General features: G+C 32.1%; 2 protein-coding genes across 4 annotated transcripts; both read right to left on the bottom strand.

The window, feature by feature from the left end:
* Positions 1 to 1003: 1003 nt before the first annotated feature.
* On the bottom strand, positions 1004 to 12981 carry Su(var)2-10 (E3 SUMO-protein ligase Su(var)2-10). Of its 2 annotated transcripts, XM_011050986.2 has the most exons (9): positions 12600 to 12981; positions 11511 to 11680; positions 11061 to 11162; positions 10827 to 10971; positions 8062 to 8358; positions 7827 to 7928; positions 7355 to 7595; positions 6837 to 7271; positions 1004 to 2025 (listed from the first exon to the last, which is right to left on the bottom strand). In XM_011050986.2, the coding sequence occupies exons 1-9, from the start codon at positions 12621 to 12623 to the stop codon at positions 1817 to 1819; spliced, it is 1725 nt and encodes a 574-aa protein (XP_011049288.2). In that variant the 5' UTR covers positions 12624 to 12981; the 3' UTR covers positions 1004 to 1816. The 2 variants fall into 2 exon arrangements, with proteins under 2 accessions (XP_011049288.2, XP_011049289.2); XM_011050987.2 differs by lacking the exon at positions 11511 to 11680 and having other exon boundaries at positions 12600 to 12973.
* A 2075-nt stretch (positions 12982 to 15056) lies between these two features.
* LOC105143012 (uncharacterized) lies at positions 15057 to 18969 on the bottom strand. Of its 2 annotated transcripts, XM_011050984.2 has the most exons (3): positions 18827 to 18969; positions 17223 to 18632; positions 15057 to 15959 (listed from the first exon to the last, which is right to left on the bottom strand). In XM_011050984.2, the coding sequence occupies exons 1-2, from the start codon at positions 18831 to 18833 to the stop codon at positions 17269 to 17271; spliced, it is 1371 nt and encodes a 456-aa protein (XP_011049286.2). In that variant the 5' UTR covers positions 18834 to 18969; the 3' UTR covers positions 15057 to 15959; positions 17223 to 17268. The 2 variants fall into 2 exon arrangements, with proteins under 2 accessions (XP_011049286.2, XP_011049285.2); XM_011050983.2 differs by lacking the exon at positions 15057 to 15959 and having other exon boundaries at positions 17007 to 18632.
* Positions 18970 to 19799: the final 830 nt, after the last annotated feature.

The raw sequence follows: 19799 nt of genomic DNA, 5'->3' as shown, positions 1-19799 counted from the left end.
TGACTGTTCGTCTTCTTCGTCTCTCGTCCGTTAAGGATGTTACTAAGTGATCCTTCTGGTCTCCTGATGTGCGTCCGAGAGGTGGTTATGCCGACCTCAGAGAGAATCGCTTAAGATGCGATTCTAGGATATGTCGCTTGAGAACTCTTGGAGTTCCAGCGACTGAGTGGAAAACCCAGAACCAGTGCTGCCAGACATACCCCGCACTCGCACATGCGCATTGTTTACAGCTTAGCGTGTAGCTTAGTGTTGTAGCCATTAAGTTAAAATAACGATGTGCCGTGTGGACCGCGAAGTCTGCGCGCCAAACTGGACAATAGGAGATCCTAAGGAATCCTAAGAGGAAAATAGAAATAAAGCAAAGTATTTTAGATCAGAAAATGAGTCAGGAAAAAGACATGTATTCGAAAATTTGTCTCAGAACTTGTCTCTCGTTCGTGGGCCTCTTTATATACCCACTCCACGGAATCTTGAGTACGAGTTCGTCGCTCGAATTTGTCGCCCTCTGGGGGCTGGCTAGCGCCGGGCGCGTGTCATTTGCTCGACCGCCACAGGTAGTATGCACATTGTAAATTGCACAATTTTTTTTTTTTTAAAGCAACTATGTCTCAACACAACAGCACCTGCAAAGTGTTAAAAAAAACGCTTATTAGGATTTACACTTTTTAGGATTTTCTTAATGTTTTGTATTTTGTAGGCGCTGTGTACTACTTGGGGCGTTTTCTTTATATCGTTTCATTAGTTTGTGCATGAAAGTAAAAAATGAATAGTTTACTAGACAAAGATACTTTCCAGTCCGATTAGATTGGAAAATAGCGATCTTCAATAGTGCTATAGCAAAATCTGTTCATTTTTTATGATTTTGTCTAGGGAAATTTGATCAATGAATCAAAAACTATAACATATTAGTTTAAGTCAATTTCACTGAAAATAAAAAAAAAATTAAGTAAAAAAAATCAAGTTTTTGTGTATGTGGGATCCTTTGCAAGATACTACACAAGAATTATAGAGAATACACTATTGTCTTTTAATAAGTAATTGTACATATTAATTTATTTTGATTAATATAAAAAAATATAAAATTAATTACATTTATTTAATATCGTAGAACAATTTAAAAAACTTGTCGATATATTTTACTATTTACATGTATTATCACCAATGGTGACATGCATAAAATGAATTTATTTTGACATACAATGCAAGGAAATAATTACGTATAGTTTTTCGCTTTTGATATCATAATAATATAACTGCAATAATCCAACATAACTGCTATATGAATAATTTTAATTCTCATTAAATGAAAAAAAAACATTGTTATACACCTCTTCCATGCGCTGAATCTATAACCGAACATGAAATGATAAATAAAGTATGAATTAGATAGCTTATATACGCAAGATCTTATGTCGAAATTAACAAGAAGTTTGTGTTACAAAAAACAAAAATAACTTTATTTTCAGTTACATACTGATTCCACAGCAATCATCAGTCAAAATAAAATCTCTATTACAACATTTGCTTATTGCAGTCTCGCCAAACGTAATTTTAACATTACACTGTTTGTCAAGTAAAATTGAATAAAATATATGAGATGTATTTGTATATGAGAATGGAACGTTATTAAAGTTACAATAAATGAATGTCTTTATTTATTTTACACTTCCTCGAAAGTAATAAATTATAACTTAATGTCATACAAACGTGCTGACTGAGTATATAGATAAAAAGAAAAAAAATTATCAAGATCTTTTTCTTTATGGAGGAAAATATAATTTTTTACAAAAAGTTCTATAGTATATCAAACAATTCTTTATTCTAAATCGATTATCATTAATTCTGGCGATTCGCTTGTACTACTAATGGAGCTGGTCTGCGATTTCTTTGGCGATGAAATGCCACTGGCTGGTTTCTTTGTACTTTGTGTTGGCGTGTTATCCTCATCGTCATCATCACTATCTGATATCAAATCGATAACGACAGCACGTTTCTTCTCCTTTGGTGCCGGAGGATTGCTTTCATCTGAACAAATAAACAAAACGTGTCGTATTATGTATAACGCTTATTGTTTAATGTAAAATAAAATAATATTGAAGAAATTGTATATATAGAGAGTGTCCCATTTTAATTGCCCCAAGTAAATCTCTTGAAAAATACATAAGATACAAACAAAATGTTTCAGATGAAAGTAAAATGATTTCAAAGGAAATTTTAGTTACATTGTTCTTCCTGGGTGGAGGCGTCAAAAAGATATGAAGGTCCTCTTCACTTTATTAAATAAAAATGATTTTTCTAATTATTTTACATATAAAAGTATTAAGGATAAAGATATCAAAAAACTAATAATTTACAAGATATTTTATACTTCATTCTATATATTGACATGAAATATTAAATATCTTGTAAATTATGTATTAATTTTTTGATTATACCTTTTATGAATAGAATAATAAGAGGAATCGTGGTAAACGAATTGGGGTCAAGAAAATATAGTTGCTTTAAAATATACATATAAGCAAAATGGATAATTTTGTTATCCAAATAAATAAGCAACTATGTATTTTCTTTATGCCAATTGATTCGTCCCATTATTCTGTTGTCTTAGGTAAAGATCTTTATAAATAATACAGAACCAAAGTACAAATATACAGTACAAATATCAGAATTTCAGAAAAATAAATAGAAAATATAAAATATAATATATAAAATCTATAAAATGTAATACCACTTAGATTACAAAAAATTTTATTTTTATTTTATATTTAATTATTCTCTTACTCTATAAAGAATTTATTCATATCAATAATGCCGCAAATTCAATAGTCCCGTGTTGCTAGTCCATCGGGCGCCTCCCCTGGTGGCGCACTGGGGAATGCTCACCGACTTACCGGAGGGTATCGGCGAAATAAAATAAGGGGTGGACCAAAATTAGCAACAAAACTTAACAATAAAGAAAACAATCGGCAGAATCTATCCCAGGTGGTATTCCAAGCAATAACTCGAGCAATCCACTTTCTTCGGAGGTTGGCCGCAAGGATTCTGGAGGGAGAGGCCAATCATTGCTTTCCAATAACAATATGAATCAGAAACCTAACAACTATGATGGCAATAATGATCAAAATGAGCAGGATTTTACTCCATCCAACCATACACTTTACACTTCATTTAGTCTCGCGAAAAAGCGTCTTGTCCAAAAGACAACGTTTTTCATCTTTTAGTGGCTTTACAGACATCAACCAATTAGTAGAGGAAGGTCAACAAACATCAGAAAAAAATCACATGAACACAAATACAGATCGTCAGGATAATACTATTACTAATAGTAACTGGAAGAAAGTTAAAAAGAAAAGGTAGCGCGATCCTGAAACAATGACAAGGAACTTCAAACAGATAAAACTCAATAATTACTGACTCAGCAATCCAGTACTACATTCAATCAAACTACATTAGATCAAACATGAAACAATCTTCTATCATTGAAAATCGATGATGACATTATAGAAGCTGTGAAACATTTCAATAGCTGCATACAGCAATCAGCTTGGAACACCATTCTACATCATTTAACTCGTATTCAAATGACATAATATCTATGCACTCTCAGACAATAAGAGAAAAACGAAAAGCAAGGAAACGATGACAGCAAATCAGATTCCCCAGCGACAAGACTCGATTAAATTCAATCACAGCAAAGCTTAAATTATTATTACGCAATGATAAAAACCAGAGAATTCAAATATATCTTAGAAACTTAAATGCAACAGCAGCAATCGATAGAAAGCGACAGGGGAAACTAAAAAAAAAACGACCCATACTTACTCAACCACCTATTAGGAAAACTAATGGCGCAACACATCTCACTTAACTCCTTCCAAGGAGATACTAATAAAATGGAGGAAGTGATTATCTGAATCAAACTCATCAACTGGATTTATCTATAAGTTCTCAAAAAACAAAATATTTCAAATGATAAGCAAATTAAACTTACATAAAGCTCCTTACGATTTGATTACTGTTAAAATTATGAAGGAACTTCCCAAAGACGGTATTATCTATTTTATTTGACTCTACAGCGCAATAATAAGAAGAAGATTTATTTCTTAATAGAAAGTAGTCCAGGTAATGTAGTCATGATCCTCAAACCTGGAAAATGCCCTAACGATGTTAAATCGTATCATCCAATAAGCCTTTTTCCAATCCCTTCTAAAGTGTTGGAAATTCTCTTCCTAAAAAGACTAATACCAATAATAGAGAAAAATCAGTTGATTCCAAACCACTAATTTGGCTTTAGGCAAAAGCACAGTACAATCGAGCAAATCTATAGATTTGTAGAAAAGATAAACTCAACATTTGAACAAAAAAAGTATTGTTCTGCAGTGTTTCTTGATATATCACAAGCCTTCGACCGAATCTGGCAGATCTTTTATATAGACTTAAAGATCTTTTATATAGACTTAAAGATCTTTTATATAAGAGTAAAAGTACGCTCCTAATAAACTATTATAATTTATTCAATCATATCTTAGCAACCGTAGCTTCTTTGTTAAGCAGAAAGCCTAGCAGAAAGTTAACCATGAAGTTACCAAACCTTACGAAATTCAAGCTGACGTTCCACGCTCTATAGGGTAGTGTTCTGGATCCTATCTTGTACCTTGTTTACACATTCGACCTTCCTCTCACCAAAGGCGTGATAACGACAATATTGCAGTCTTGACTATTGATGCTAATCCAGTTGAAGCTAGAGGCGTGCAATATGTCATAACTTCAGCTCAAGCTCGGTTGAAAAACTAGAAATTTGAATTCTATCAAGCTCGAGTTTCTGTCTAGTCTGAAGCTCGCTACGGCTTAAGATGTTTTGAATCGAGACAGTCGATATTTCTTGAAATCGATATTACAAAAACAATAGCAACGCATGAATATAAGATGTATTCAAAAAGATGTTATTACTATTATTAATGCTATTGACGCGTATTACAGTAGCGTGTTATATAAGAAAACTCTAATTACAGAATTTTTAATTAATTGTTTGATTAAAATATTGTAAAGAAAATAATAATTGTATTAGGTGTTGGAATTAATTCGTAGCGTTTTTTAATGAAAGAATGTTATTTATTTCACATGAGCATTAAAAAATACATTAATGAAAGTACTTCCCATCACTTGTAAAACGCTACGAATTAATTCCAACACCTAATAAATAAAAAGAGTATTCATTATATAACAATAAAATAATAATCTAATAAAACAATGTAATTTGAGTCACTTTGAGTCAATCATTTTGAAAAGATTTTGTTATCGAGATTTATTGTCTACTCAGTACAAGCTATTCAAAAATTCAATGCCTCATTCTGACGTTGATAACGCCCAATGTCAAATAGATATGATCAGTAATAGACCTTCTTAAACTCTACAACTTTTATCTAAAACATTTTTTCGTATCTTTTATAATTTTTGAAATATTTCGAAGTCAAAGTTAAAATGGGATACCCAGTAGTACATTTAGAGAGAAATTTTATTATCGCAGGATTCACTTGCGTGCGGGCGCGCGCGCGCGCGCGCGCGCATGTGTTTATGTAAGTTACATATTTATATTAGGTGTTGGAATTAATTCGTAGCGTTTTACAAGTGATGGGAAGTACTTTCATTAATGTATTTTTTAATGCTCATGTGAAATAAATAACATTCTTTCATTAAAAAACGCTACGAATTAATTCCAACACCTAATATGATGTCTTATTATTTAAAAAAAAAAGAGTATTATGAAAAAGCCTTTTCCCGAAGTGAGCAAAAATAAGATTTTTCCATAACATTCTTTTGATTTTAAGTAATATTGACTGTGTACTGTCTCGAGCCTAAATGACTCGAATTCGTATGGAACCTCTCGAGTCTAATAAGCTCGATGAGCTGAACTTAAGCTTTTTTCTTCTCCACTTCTTTGATTTGTCCCCATTCCTCCTAGTAAACATCAAGAAATATAGAAAGTCATCAGTCTGAGAAATATAGAACTATCGAGCTCGAGCCCGAGTTGAAGATGTTTTGCAGATCTCTAGTTGAGACATCCACTAAACTACAGAGAAATCTCGACACATATCAAAATGGTTCAAAAATTAACGGGTCAAAGCTAATGAATTAAAATCTATACACGTGACGTTTACCTAGACGAGAAACTTGTCCAACTGTGAATCTTAATGGTATACAAATTCCTCAAGCTAATGAAGCCAAAAATATCTCTACCCAGATAGACGACTCACTTGGCAAAAACATATCTTTACTAGAGGAAAGCAATTATATCTATCTGGAGCTATGGAGTGCAATTATGAGGTACAATTGCCAATTCGAATATTAAGATCCTGCAACGCCAAAATACGAATGATCACCGTGGTATATAACTAACAATAGACTCCACCATGATCTCAACATTCTCATCTAAGTCAAAGAAGAAATGTAAATCAGAATCAAAACATACAAAACACGTATTCAGGCCCATCCTAATGCACAATCACAACTGATTAATCCCAGAAAAATATTTTATAGATTGAAAAAAAGGCCTTGCAAGATCTAATTAGAAATATATATTATGTAATAAGAAGTAATATATAGAAGTAATATATTCGTATTGACTCAACTACTTCTAAATGTCTACCTAGACAGATCGCACTACTTATTAAAAAAAAAAAAAAAAGTCAACAGTATGTATATATCTTCAATTAAATTGTTATAAATTTCAAAGATTTAGCTTTTTATTTAGAGTACTATTGAGTGATACTATAAAGTATAGTGTATTTGAAATCTTTTAAGCTTTTGCAATATTCCATCAAGTATTTTCCTCTCACCTAAATCGACTGTGTCTACATCAATTTTATTATCTCGTGAATCAGTCGCAGTCTTTGTTTCGCTTTTTTCCTTATCTTTATCCTTATCTTTATCTTTTTCTTTTTTCAATACTAAATTCTCCCACGAACCATCTTGCAATAATTGAATCTCATTTACGTCTGGCAATAACTTATTTGAATTAAGAACTTCTTGAAAGTATCCATCAATTACAAGATTATCATAAAGCGCCGCCTTGTCACAAACTGGACAATTCCAGGTAGGTTTTCGTTCATTCATTTGAAGGAATAAAGAAGCATCAAAACATTGCAAATGAGAACATGTCGATGCACGACATGGCGTACACATTCTCATTTTTCCTAGAGGACAAGCTAACGACACCCTCAGTGACGTTGTAGCTATTTCACTATCCGCATCTTCGTTTAATTTCTCCTTAACTGTAAAATAAATTATATTTCCGTCATAAAAAATTGTTTGCTATTATTCTCATACTGTTTACAATCAAAAATTAATTGCTTACTTAATCCTCTGGTATAGTCGGAATGTCTTACACCTCTATTTTTTAATCTACTAAGTAATTCCGCGCTGGATAATTTTCTGACGAGGTATACTGCAATTGCGTATCGTCTACCATAATCAGCCGACCATGTAACACGAATCTCGTTTCCAACAGTAGGTGACAATTTCACTAAAGGACTAATATTGACAGGTCGTGGTGGTCTCTTTGGCTCTACACTTGGTTTATTAGTGGGTATAGGATTCTAAAAAAAAAATATTTATTACATTATTATTACATTATTTCTCAACATTTGTTATTTTCTAGAATAATTTAATTGTCATTACAAACAAAATCTTTTGTGCATTCATTGAGTAGCGAACTTAAAGGTTCTATTTATATTTAAACAAATTTATCTATTGTTTTAATTCAAATAAAACTTGTACTTATATGTATAATTTTGAAAAAAGATATGTATAAATTTGGTTTGACGTACCGGTAAAGGACATAATTTTCCATTAACTTTTACTGCAATGTTTGGAGGAAAATAATCTTCTTGCTCGCATGATGTTTCTTGTAAACAAAATCGCATTTGTACCTAATTATAATAAATTAAATGAGATTCATAAACCTACTAATAACATAATAAAACATTTTTTAATAATTCTTTAAGTTTTTTTTTATTATAAAGATTTAAAGTTCTATATTCTATACATTAAATCTTAACATACCTGTACAACATAGTCCATTTTACTGCCAGCTCGACAATCACGTGAGCTTGCAATATCTGTCGCTTGTTGTGGTGTCAAATGAAACAGGAATGTGTTTTCCTGCAGCCTCAGCGTTCCCTGTGGCATTAAACTAGAAGGTTTCAATAATTCACCTAATAAGTCAAAAAATGGAAGTTTCTTCAACCTAACATCTGGATGAACTGGATATTGGCTTGTAGGTTGTATTTGTAATGGACCTGGTAAAACTTTAGCTGGGTATACAGACTGCTGATATGGACTATATGTATTTGTAGTACGCTGAAAAAAACATTTAAAATAAAATTATTTAAAAAAACGGCTCCTCGATATCTAAATAAAGAAAATAAAATACAATAAACATATAAGGCAATTGAGGATAATAGCATTAATTAATATGCAATAATATTTCCAGTAAAAATAAATATGTATTTATTCATAATATGCATTTACTTCATATTTTGTACTCCACACAAAAAAATCAAACATTTCAGCTTCATTTAAGCTATACTCAATGATTAAAAACATTGTGTTTACAAGCGCTTAATGATCTATAGTTTGTACGATAAATATCTTTATTTAACCTACAGGATAAACAAAATCTAGAAATGAAAATGACCAAATTTTACGGTAATTTATTCGGTAAATTACGGTAAATTAGTCAATAATTTTTGGAGGCTGATAAAATGGTAATTTTAAAAAAATTATAAAAATAAAATAATTTGATATAAAAGCATTTAGCCTTCAGTTATTAAATTCAAAACGCTTTATTTTAACTAATATTTTCATTTTGATATTACACATTGATATACAATATAATATTGTATATCTTATGTAATATTAATTCTTTTAATTATTATATATTAAATACATGACAATTAAAAGACATACAATCTAAACTAAAGAAACTTCAAACAAGTTTTTTTATTAGAATTCTAAAAAATGAAACAAATAAAATTAAATTATTTTGTACATATTTTGATTTTTTTTAATTGTATTTTTATATTTTTTACTTTACAATTAATCTATAAAACTTCCATTTATTTATTTGCTATTTTAGTTACTAGACTGTTAAAATTTTTATTAACGTAAAAACAAAGATACAGTACATCAAAAATAAAATAATGTTTCTATAATTGTATCTATTGCCGGAATATCTAAATAGAATAATTTTAAATAATTTAGTAAAAAGTTAGATTTTAAAATATAAAACAAAGAATTATGTAAAAAAGTACTGGAATTTTTAATCTGCATCACTTTCTTTTTTTGTATATATAAATCTCTAGGGAACCATATATTGAAAACGGATTTTAGCATTGATTAGATTTTACGTTTACATTTAGTGAAGTATTATTATTATTCTATCAGCGATTTATATTCTCGATAAGAATATTAAAAGAATATTGTTTTATATTATGTATTAATGTGAAACATAAATAAAACCTACTTGTGCACAAAACCATAAAAAAACAATTTTATCAAAATTACCAATAAATTACCGTAACATTTTATCCTAATTTTACCGTAATTGTCAAATTTAATTTGACGGTAATTTTACATCTCTAACTGGACATCTATTGTATAGGTCGCGGACTAAGGGCACGGTATGCAAACGCAGTCATAGATTATTTCTCATTCCTATCGATAAGCAATCTTTTTAAGGCTTCTGAGTAGTCAGCATGCGATTCAAAATCAGTTGGTGGCCTGGCGAAATTGGTAGCCACACACACAAGCACGAGCCCATATACATGTGCTTTCAGCACGCCGAAAGCGAGCACATGTACATAGACTCGTGCTTGTGTGTATGTTTGTTACAATGCCTCGCCACGATAAATGGCTGAACTTTTAGACATGGAAAAGTGCCGTTTTCACGACGAAATTTTTGTTGCATGCCATTTCATTATTATTTGCTTAATTGTGAAAATGTAACGTGTCTCGTACTTATGAAAGTCTTAAAAATAGACAGAAACTATAGTTATCCTGGAATTTGATACGTAAAAGCATATATTTCATTCATTCAACAGCTGTTCAAACCGTGTGTTTCTGCCTGAAATTAGGCTCACTTTACTTGCCCTTTATAACTATTTACTGACTTACTATTAAAGGAGAAAAAGACAGTTTCTGCCCATTTTTACAGATATTTTAAAGCAATCTCGTCATTTAGATTTATCCAAATTGTCTTTATTTACAAATGGCTTGCAGCAAATTAACGTATCATTCCTCGCTTCTGACATCACGATTCCAACATGGCCGCCGCGACTACTCAGGAACCTTTCATAATTAAAGCAAGTTTCTCCAGCTACTAACTAAATATATGTAACAACAAAATTAGCAACATATCAGTTATCCTAGTAACTAATGAAGAAGCTCGCCTTAATCATGGAAGATTAAGAAGACTGCTTACTCATGTATACATTAAAATGAGAAATAATATGGAATCAATCCTTTTAATCGCTGAAAATAGCTTGAATGGTACAAAAACTTTTGATTTTTTGTGTGAAGTACGAAATATGAAGTATGTACAACTTTTATTGCAAATCTGATTATACATTAACGTAATTAACTGCGCCGTTACATTTAGTAGGTTTATATTAATGTTTGTCTATTTCAAATATTTCTAATATAATTCATAAATAGCAAAAAATAATCATAAATCTTTATTTCTTACGAATTGTATTATTGTAACAAGGAAATTCATTTCTAACATTAAATTTTCATGTACATTAAAGGAATAATATACTTTTACTTACCTGTGGTGTTACATTAGTGTAACCAGTTGACTGATATACTGGATTGGTTCTAGGTGCTTGAGGTAAGGATGCTTGATGTGCAGGAGTTAATTCTTTCCCAGCAGAAATTGATGCCTGTTGCTGTTGTTGTTGGCTAATTGCTTGCCTTAATAAAATATATATTTTCATTAGATATATTTTCATTTTTAAATGTATATACATAAATAAAAGCGTATCAATGAGCAATAAAAATACCTTGTTGAATAATAATTTCGATTATGCATATTTTGGTCAATTTGTGGCTCAGAGGAACTACCAGTTTGTCCATACATTTGATGCGTTGCCATTTGATCTGCCCTGAAAAAAGATTTCCTTTTGCAATTGGAACAACAAAAATAATCTAAAATGTATTTTTTCAGTATGAACTGATTTTTCTTTATTTCACTTATTAGCTGCATTTGGTTTTGCAAATCGAAGGCATCCATACTCATCCCACTTTTATTCACCAAATTCGGTAATAAATATAAGATTATTACAGAACAATTACAGATGCCTCTTTTGCATTCAGATTTGCAAAACTGAACTCAGCTACTCTGTTAATTTCTTTGGGAACATTGAAATATCCATATTGAAGTAACCAGAACTATGCATGTAACTTGTAAAAAAAGCAATGTACAGACTTTCCACTTGCAGTTTTCCACTTACTGTATCGTTTTATATAATTCACGTATTTTAAGCCGGATAGCTGGGTGTGATCTTAAGCGCAATAATTCCAATGCACGAGCTTGCAACTCGTTCTTTCTGCCGGATTTATTTCTACCGGCGAAACCAAGAAGCATCTGAAGCTCAGACACTCGAAAACTTAATACCATACTCTGCAATCAGAACATCCATTTCCCCTTATGTCCTCCTAGTATAATCTTTCACGAATGATGGTGACAAATTATAATGTATGTGTTGAAAACGTTACTACAAATCAACAAGTACTTCTTCTCAACAAAAATTGTCACAGAATGTATACATTAGAAATTTTTTTTTTGGTACTTTAAATAAGCCAATCACAAAAGAGTATCTCACTGTGCACATGTTCACTTGGGTATTTACAAAAATAATAGCTAGTGTCACAAAAATAACACGGCGTCACGCAAGTATTGCGACAGTCGCAGTGTCACGCGAACGAAATCCAAAATAACAATGTTCCATTCCATTCCAGCGAAACGTCGTAGGAAAACGAACGGTGAAGTTAGAGGTTACCCATTGTATCTCCACGCGCGAATACGTTGTGAACCGCCGGAGCCGCGGATCTCCCGAATTCCCAGGATTGTGCCCGTCGCCCCTGTCGGTGCCAGTAATGTCCCTGATCCAGCGTGAAGTAAATCCGCAGCGGTATCGCACTGCGTAATCGTTAACAGACACCAACTGTCCGACAACTCGCAGAACACGCGCCAACGAACCAAGTCGACCCGGCACGCACCGAGGGCGTGCATAGCACGAAGCACGCATCCACGGAATTAGGCACGGCACGGGGGCTGCAACACAGCGCGAAGGGACTGGACGGGATTAAAATGAGCTGGATGGTAGAAAATTAAACCGACTCTTTCAGCGACGCGAGCTCGGTTAATTTGCTGCAGAGAGGATCAATCGGATCATTTCCTTTCAGATAATCTCGGAAATCGACGCGCAATACCAGACGACGCGACGCGGAATCCTCACATGATAAGAAAGCCGTAGTATGTACAGCGTTTCTTTCGTGCAGCTGTGCACCTGCTCCCTTTATAACGCGCACCCACTCACCTCCAGTTCCTCGGAATCCGCCATCTTCTTGGCCGACTTTTTACCCGCAGCCGTTTTGCTGACGATTATTTCACAATTCGCGACTATGAAAAAACGCGCGACTACAACCGTCACGCCCGCCGGTCACTCTCGTCGCCGCGTCTGCCTCACACCCTATCCTATCACGCTGCACGCACTCTTCTCTCTCTCGCTCTTCGCCTTCGCCTTCGCCTATTCTCTTTCTCCCTCTTGGCTCTTTCTCTATATCTATCTTTCTCTCTTTCGAATCGTGAGCGATACTTCTTGCTAATAATGTTTCTAGAAGGAAGAGTCTGCTCATGTAAATACACACACAAAATAGCCTATATAAAATATCAAATCGCTGACGAATAAGAAGTTGCGCACAATGGAAGAAATATTAAAAAACAAAAATAAGTATTAAGATTTCAACCTATCAGAAATTGGTTACACTAGAATATTACATTTCCGATATGTTAAAATCTTAATATTTATTTTATTTTTATATACAATATTTCCTTTATTATGCATAGGACCTAAAGTTTTCGATTAGTCGCCGCGGCCATATTGAAATCGTGACGTCATAAGCGATAAATGATGCGTTGAAGTTTCTCACATACCATTAGCTGCTTTCAGCAGAACATAACAATTTTGCAACCATTTTCTGATTTCTCTGCTGAGATTGGACCATTTCTCTTGATCTAAAAGCATAACCCAATCAGCGCGAAGGACTTCCAACAGTTGCAAAATAAACGTTCTGGGTATTAATCATGAAACTTTATCCCTAGGATGGAAAATAAAAAAGTTAAAATTTTTAAAATCATTATAATTAATGGAGAAATTTTTCACTTTTCACTTTCCATCCTAGGAATAAAGTTTCATAATAGATATCCTGCTGAACGCAGCCATTGGTAATAAACAGAATTTGAATAAAACAAAATGAGATTGCTTTAAAATTAGAGTCCTTATAAAAGAATCTGGACACTGATTCGCGCGCATGCCCGTCCGCCATTAACTCAAAACCGGAAATGTTTGCCGCGCAATTCAAATGACTGCTTGCTGTTATACGCGACAAAAGTGTTGAATTCAAACTATTTAAATGATCCAAAATAAAAGATACAATACAGAATAAAATTGTACAAGTGAGTAAAAATATGTCTGATAGCGTATCAATATATACCTTGCAATCTATATAATGATATACGTAGGCTGCTGGAAAAGTTTCTGCAATCTAATACTTTCAATGGCGCCAACGTTCTGATACTATCATATCCGTAAAATTAGACGTTTTTAACCTATAATTCAGTTGACAATTTGTATCCAAGCCAACTAATTTTGTTTGCATAGTATTTTAAAAGAAGTTATTTTGTGAGAAAATAGAAATTTCGCGTGAAAAGTTCAGTAAAAAAAAACAGGTCTATGGATACCCCGGATGTAGATTACCAAACGACTTTTGGCTAATTGATGTTACTCTCTTTATACCCACTTTACGTATACATATGTATCCGCTGCGGCCTCCCCGATTCGCCCGGTCTACCGCCAAAGACGTCAACCAAATATAAGCACAGATATGACTACGATGCGACATGATATGACTACCTAGAGTGCGTTCCGATATTACACGCAAGCATTTGTAATCATTATTCTGTCTACGAGTACAGTCAACACGATGCTGCAAACGCTTTGAAGCGTTTTTTAACTGGTCAGTTTGTAAAATTCTTCTAATTGATCCATCAAATGCTTCAAAACATTTGTGGCGAGACTTTGACCACAGTCTTTATCATTTATTAGACATAAAATAAGAATAGAAGTACTGAAAAGCGCTGAAAGTGTCCAAATCGACCGCAGCCATAGTTTCAGCATTAGCAGTGAATTTCGGAACGCATCCCTATAAGGGATTCCCTATGACTGTCTAGCGCGAAGACTGCGGAGAGATATTTTCTTTCGCAGTTGATGTGCCAAGGAGCCTTATTCTTGAACAAATATCGCATATAAAAATAGCAATTCTGCATACAATCAACCAATCACAATCGAGAAACTATATTTTCATATGCGAAAATTATTCATATGTGCTCAAGAATGGGGCCCCAATAATGCTTGTAATAAATAACTTCCCGCAGTAACCTACGATAGTGGATGCCTGAGCAGTCTTCTCTCGTCGCGTGCCTATATTTAGCGATAAACTGTGCTATTTAGTGATTTTTAAGTTAATATATTAACTATTGGGTCATCTAAAAAGTATCCGCGGTTTTTAGATCCAATATTATGAGAAAATTGCAAAATAGAGAATTTTACAATTTAGTTTAATTTCAACTCACCACGAGGTGATCCCGTAGATCTGAGACATTTTGTAGTTTCATTTCGATCTTCATAAGTCTTTTATTTAATTGGAAATAACATATCATGTATCCAATGTAGCATATGCTATCATTAAAATAATAAGAAAGTTTCAACACAATCTTAGATTATCAGATTTATATTAAAATATCTTAACAAACTTATCTATTCCTATAAATACAGCAGTATAGTTTTAGCAAGTTGCAATTGGTTCTACTTTTCTTTACTCTCAACTTCTTTATACTTTCAAATCAATGTAATCTATAATCAATCGTTCCAGTTTCGTATTTTTATTTTAATCTCGCTGCACAATGGACGCAGTCCATTTATCCTGTGGCAAAATGCGACGTGATAGTAAAACAACCACTTGCTTTTCCGGAAAATACATCTTCCATCCTGAGGAAAAAAAATAAACTCGATTAACTTTTGCCATGCGGCGTCTAATGTGCAGGACTACATTCAAAAATTTCGTCCAGGTGTACTTAAATTTTATATTGAGTCATCTAAAAAGTATCCGCGGTTTTTGTCACTAGATGTGTGTTGATGGTCATATATCTAGTGACAAAGTACCGTGGATACTTTTTAGATGACCCAATATTTGTTTAACATTCGGTAAATAAAATGATATACTAAATTCTTAAATGTATCTTAAGAGTCATATAGTCTTTTACATTTATTATGACATCGCATTTCAAATTAGTATTATATCGAAATAGTATCCTCAACTATACAATCGTATATTTTTTTTCTTTCTATTCTCACACTTAAATATAATCTATAGTCGCATTCGTGAGGGAATTTCGTCGTTTTAAGAAATCAGAACCTAAACAATTGTCTGGTTTGGATTTAATATTTTTATCGTAATCGATATCTATTGAATTCATGCATTTTTTTAATCTCGCTAAAATGTTAATCATTTTAGCAATACTCGAGCAACCAGTCTTCATCGCTGCATCTGTAGTAGTTATCGCGGTAATATTTCTTCACATCGCTTTATGCATAAGAGCGGCTCGCCGTAACCCTCACCTGGAACAATATTAGGGAGACACTAGGACATAGACAGTAAAATAGGGAATGGAAGAATTATTTTTACCGTTATTTTTTTATAATAATAATTTGATAGTGACGTTGTAATTTTTTATGACTATAATGATAATTAACTATATAAACGTTGAGGTTGTGCTAAAGGCTTAGGTTAAAAAAGTCATTTTTAACTTGTCCATTACGCGTTATTTACTGCAAAAAAAATAATAAGTAACTTGTAACGTGTATCGACAAATTACGTTTTATATATTAGTGACAAATAAAGTATGTAATTACTTACAAATAAAAAGTTTTTTTTTTTTTAGTAATGAGTGACCTTTCCAACTCTGATGTTACCATTATCGTCATAAAAAAGTCAACAACATCATTATTAAATTATTGTTATAAAGTAACAATGTTGTTATACATTTATTATATATTTATTATATATTTATTATAACAAACCAAGGATAAAAAATAAGGGCGTTACAAGTAACGAGTGTACTTTACTTTCCTTTCCTGCAGTATAACCAACACTAACAAGCCTCAATCACATATATATTTCATTATAATAAAAGATTATATTTCATTATAATATCGTTAAATCTATTACAGTAAAGAATATAAAGTAAAAAATAATGGTAGAAAATCGACATATAAAAAAAGGAAAGAAATAAATCAAAAGGATAAAAAAAATTTTAATAATAATAATATTAAAATTAATATCAAATCGAGAATATATGAATACATGAATATTGGAGTTTATAAATTACTATCAATTTGAAAATTTTTTTCTGTAATTTTATAGATTAAAGGATAAATATCTTTATTTTATTATTATTTAGCAGAATATTATTTTCTTTATAAATTAAATATTCTACATACTTCTACTGACATTAATTGACAAATTTATTTAATCTAAAATATTTTCTAACAAAAATTCATTTAATTATTTAAATATATGATACTGTAAATATACTGTGAATAATTATTTTATACAAAAGAAAACAAAACAAATACTGTAATATTTAATAATATAACATTAAAAAATTTAATTATATTTTTTAGAAATTTTATTATAGATATAATAATTAATATTGTACATATGATTAATACAGCACTTGATATATTTTAAATATTAATAACATAAAAATGTAATAATATGTATGTAATTTATGTGTGTCCCAAGAATTATTCTGATTTGAACAGTCGGAGCACAAGTCGTGATTATTCGAGATCGGTTATATGGTTGATGACATAACTTACGATTGCGTATAATGTTCCAAAGAATTTATCCTTCGATCGGATCATCTCAACATTGACCTAGAACGCATGTTTGCAACGCCTTGTTGAAGATCATTCCATCGTTGCATTCACGCAAGATCTTCCGATCGACTTTGCACTCGTAGTATTTCTTGCACTCGTACTCATGAGGCATATATTCACTTTCTGTGCATTGGGATGTAATTGGATTCGAAATCGGACTTGGAATTACTTGAAGGCAACTTGTACCTGGTTGACAAGTTTTCGTTGAAATATCAAAGTGCTTGCCAGGTGAACACTCAAATACAGCTTTGTAACCCTCTATGCATAAGTAATATTTAGTACATGTACATTCGTGTTCAAGTAGTTCGCCGTTTATACATCTCGGAGTTGTCGGGATCGGAGTCTGAGTTGTCGGGATCGGAGTCTGAGTTGTCGGGATCGGAGTCTGAGTTGTCGGGATCGGAGTCTGAGTTGTCGGGATCGGAGTCTGAGTTGTCGGGATCGGAGTCTGAGTTGTCGGGATTGGAGTCTGAGTTGTTGGGATCGGAGTCTGAGTTGTCGGGATCGGAGTTGGAGTTGTTATGAGACAATCCGAATGCTCCCGATTGACGCAACCCTGCCAGTATTGGCTAAAGTATAGACCAACCTTACAAGAGCGCGGTTCTTTCTTACTGTTTTTACACTCGTAATACTTAGTGCAATCCTTTTTGTCAGATATTAATTTCGGCGGACAACTGTCTGGAATTGGACATTCTGGGTCTATAAAACATTCCGAATGCTCCTGACTGACGCAACCCTGCCAGTATTGGCTAAAGTATAAACCGGCTTTACAAAAGCGTAGTTCCTTCTTACTGTTCTTGCACTCGTAATACTTAGTACAATCTTGTTTGATAGGTATTAATTTCGGTGGGCAATCATCTGTCGTTGGACACTGTTCACCACTGTCACCTGATGGACAATCCGAAACCTGCTGTTCGACGCAACCTTGCCATTTTTGACTAAAGTATAAACCGGCTCCGCAAGAACGTAAATGCTTCTGACCGTCTTTGCACTCATAATATTTATTGCATTCCTTTTCGTGAATTATTAATTTCGGCGGGCAAGTATCTGGTACTGGACATTCAAGATTTGGGACAGTCGGGGTCAAAGGTGAACATTCTGAAATTTCCGGTGTGACGCAACCAAACCATCTTTTGCTAAAGTACAGGCCGACTTTGCAAAAGCGTAATTGTTTCTGACCGTTTTTGCACTCGTAATATTTAGTGCAATCCGTTTCATGAAATATTAGTTTGGGCAGAGGGGAAATGTTTGACACTGGACATTCGTCTTCAGTTTCAAAAATAATAGGTAATTTACTCGCGGTGATTATGGTCCAAGATGCCAAAAAGGCGATGGTGAGTAGGCATATTCCTATATTAAACAATAAAATATCCTGATCAAAATTTAATTAATTATTATTGCAATTTTTATAAAATATCAATTATTTGTATATAATTTGTATATAATTTGGATTTAATGATCTAAATAATCTCATCACAATATATAAAACTCTCTCGATGATTTTATTACTGTAGTTTTAATTATAAAAATTTATCAATGCTCACCCTTCATCGTCTGTCACCTATTTTATTCTTAACGAAGAAAGATTATTTTAAAGAGAAGACAAATTTCGTATATATAAAATATCCTGTTATAACACCTCACTAATTAGTCAGTTGAATACATGACTGAATGAATTAAAGAGCGTCGCCTTTTATAATTCGCCACGTTATCATATGACACAAGGACAGATTATCATATCTGTTAAAAAACAGAGCCATCTTTATTTCTTTTGAACTGCAGATTCTCATGTATTCGCATAATGTATATATATATATATATTTGTACAGAGAGATCCAAAGGAAACAAAAGATTTAAAGTTATAATAATGTAACACATATATATGCGCAGATATCGCAAATAAATAATTTTCCGGTTAATAAATATCTTATAAAAATTACAATCTACATACATATACCTATATAATATATAAATGTATATGTATTTATAATATTTATATAAATTCTTTTTTATTGTATCTCATTAATTATGCAAAGTCATTGATTATTTTATCAATAAATCTTTTATCAATAATATCTTAAAAATATTTTGGCATTTTATTATATTAATATGCTTTAAATTATAAAATTTATTATAATTTTTTGTGTTATTTATCAAAAGGGTGTCAGGAGACTTTTAGTATCTCAGATAATCATATAGGAAAATGCCACAGTCTTGGAAAAATATATTTTTCATTGAAATCTGAAAGAGAGAATTATAAAAATTATTAGACAAAAGAATTATTGCTTTCATTAGACTACAGTAATGAAAAATTTTTACGTAAATATAAATTGATAGTAAGTTTTATGAGTTTATGTAAGGAAATGACAAACTATAATAATGGGAATTGGAATTTTTACATCAAAAATGTATTTAATGTTCTTATCGTTAAATTTGATTTCATCAAGAGCTGAGTGACTTATATTTATTATAGATAAAAAGATTTATGAGTATAGAAATAAAATATTAGTTAGAAAT

This window comes from Acromyrmex echinatior, chromosome 3, assembly GCF_024713525.1.
Source record: "Acromyrmex echinatior isolate Ae372 chromosome 3, ASM2471352v2, whole genome shotgun sequence".
NCBI classification, from domain to species: Eukaryota; Metazoa; Arthropoda; class Insecta; order Hymenoptera; family Formicidae; genus Acromyrmex; species Acromyrmex echinatior.
This window is presented reverse-complemented; position numbering and strand designations above follow the sequence as displayed.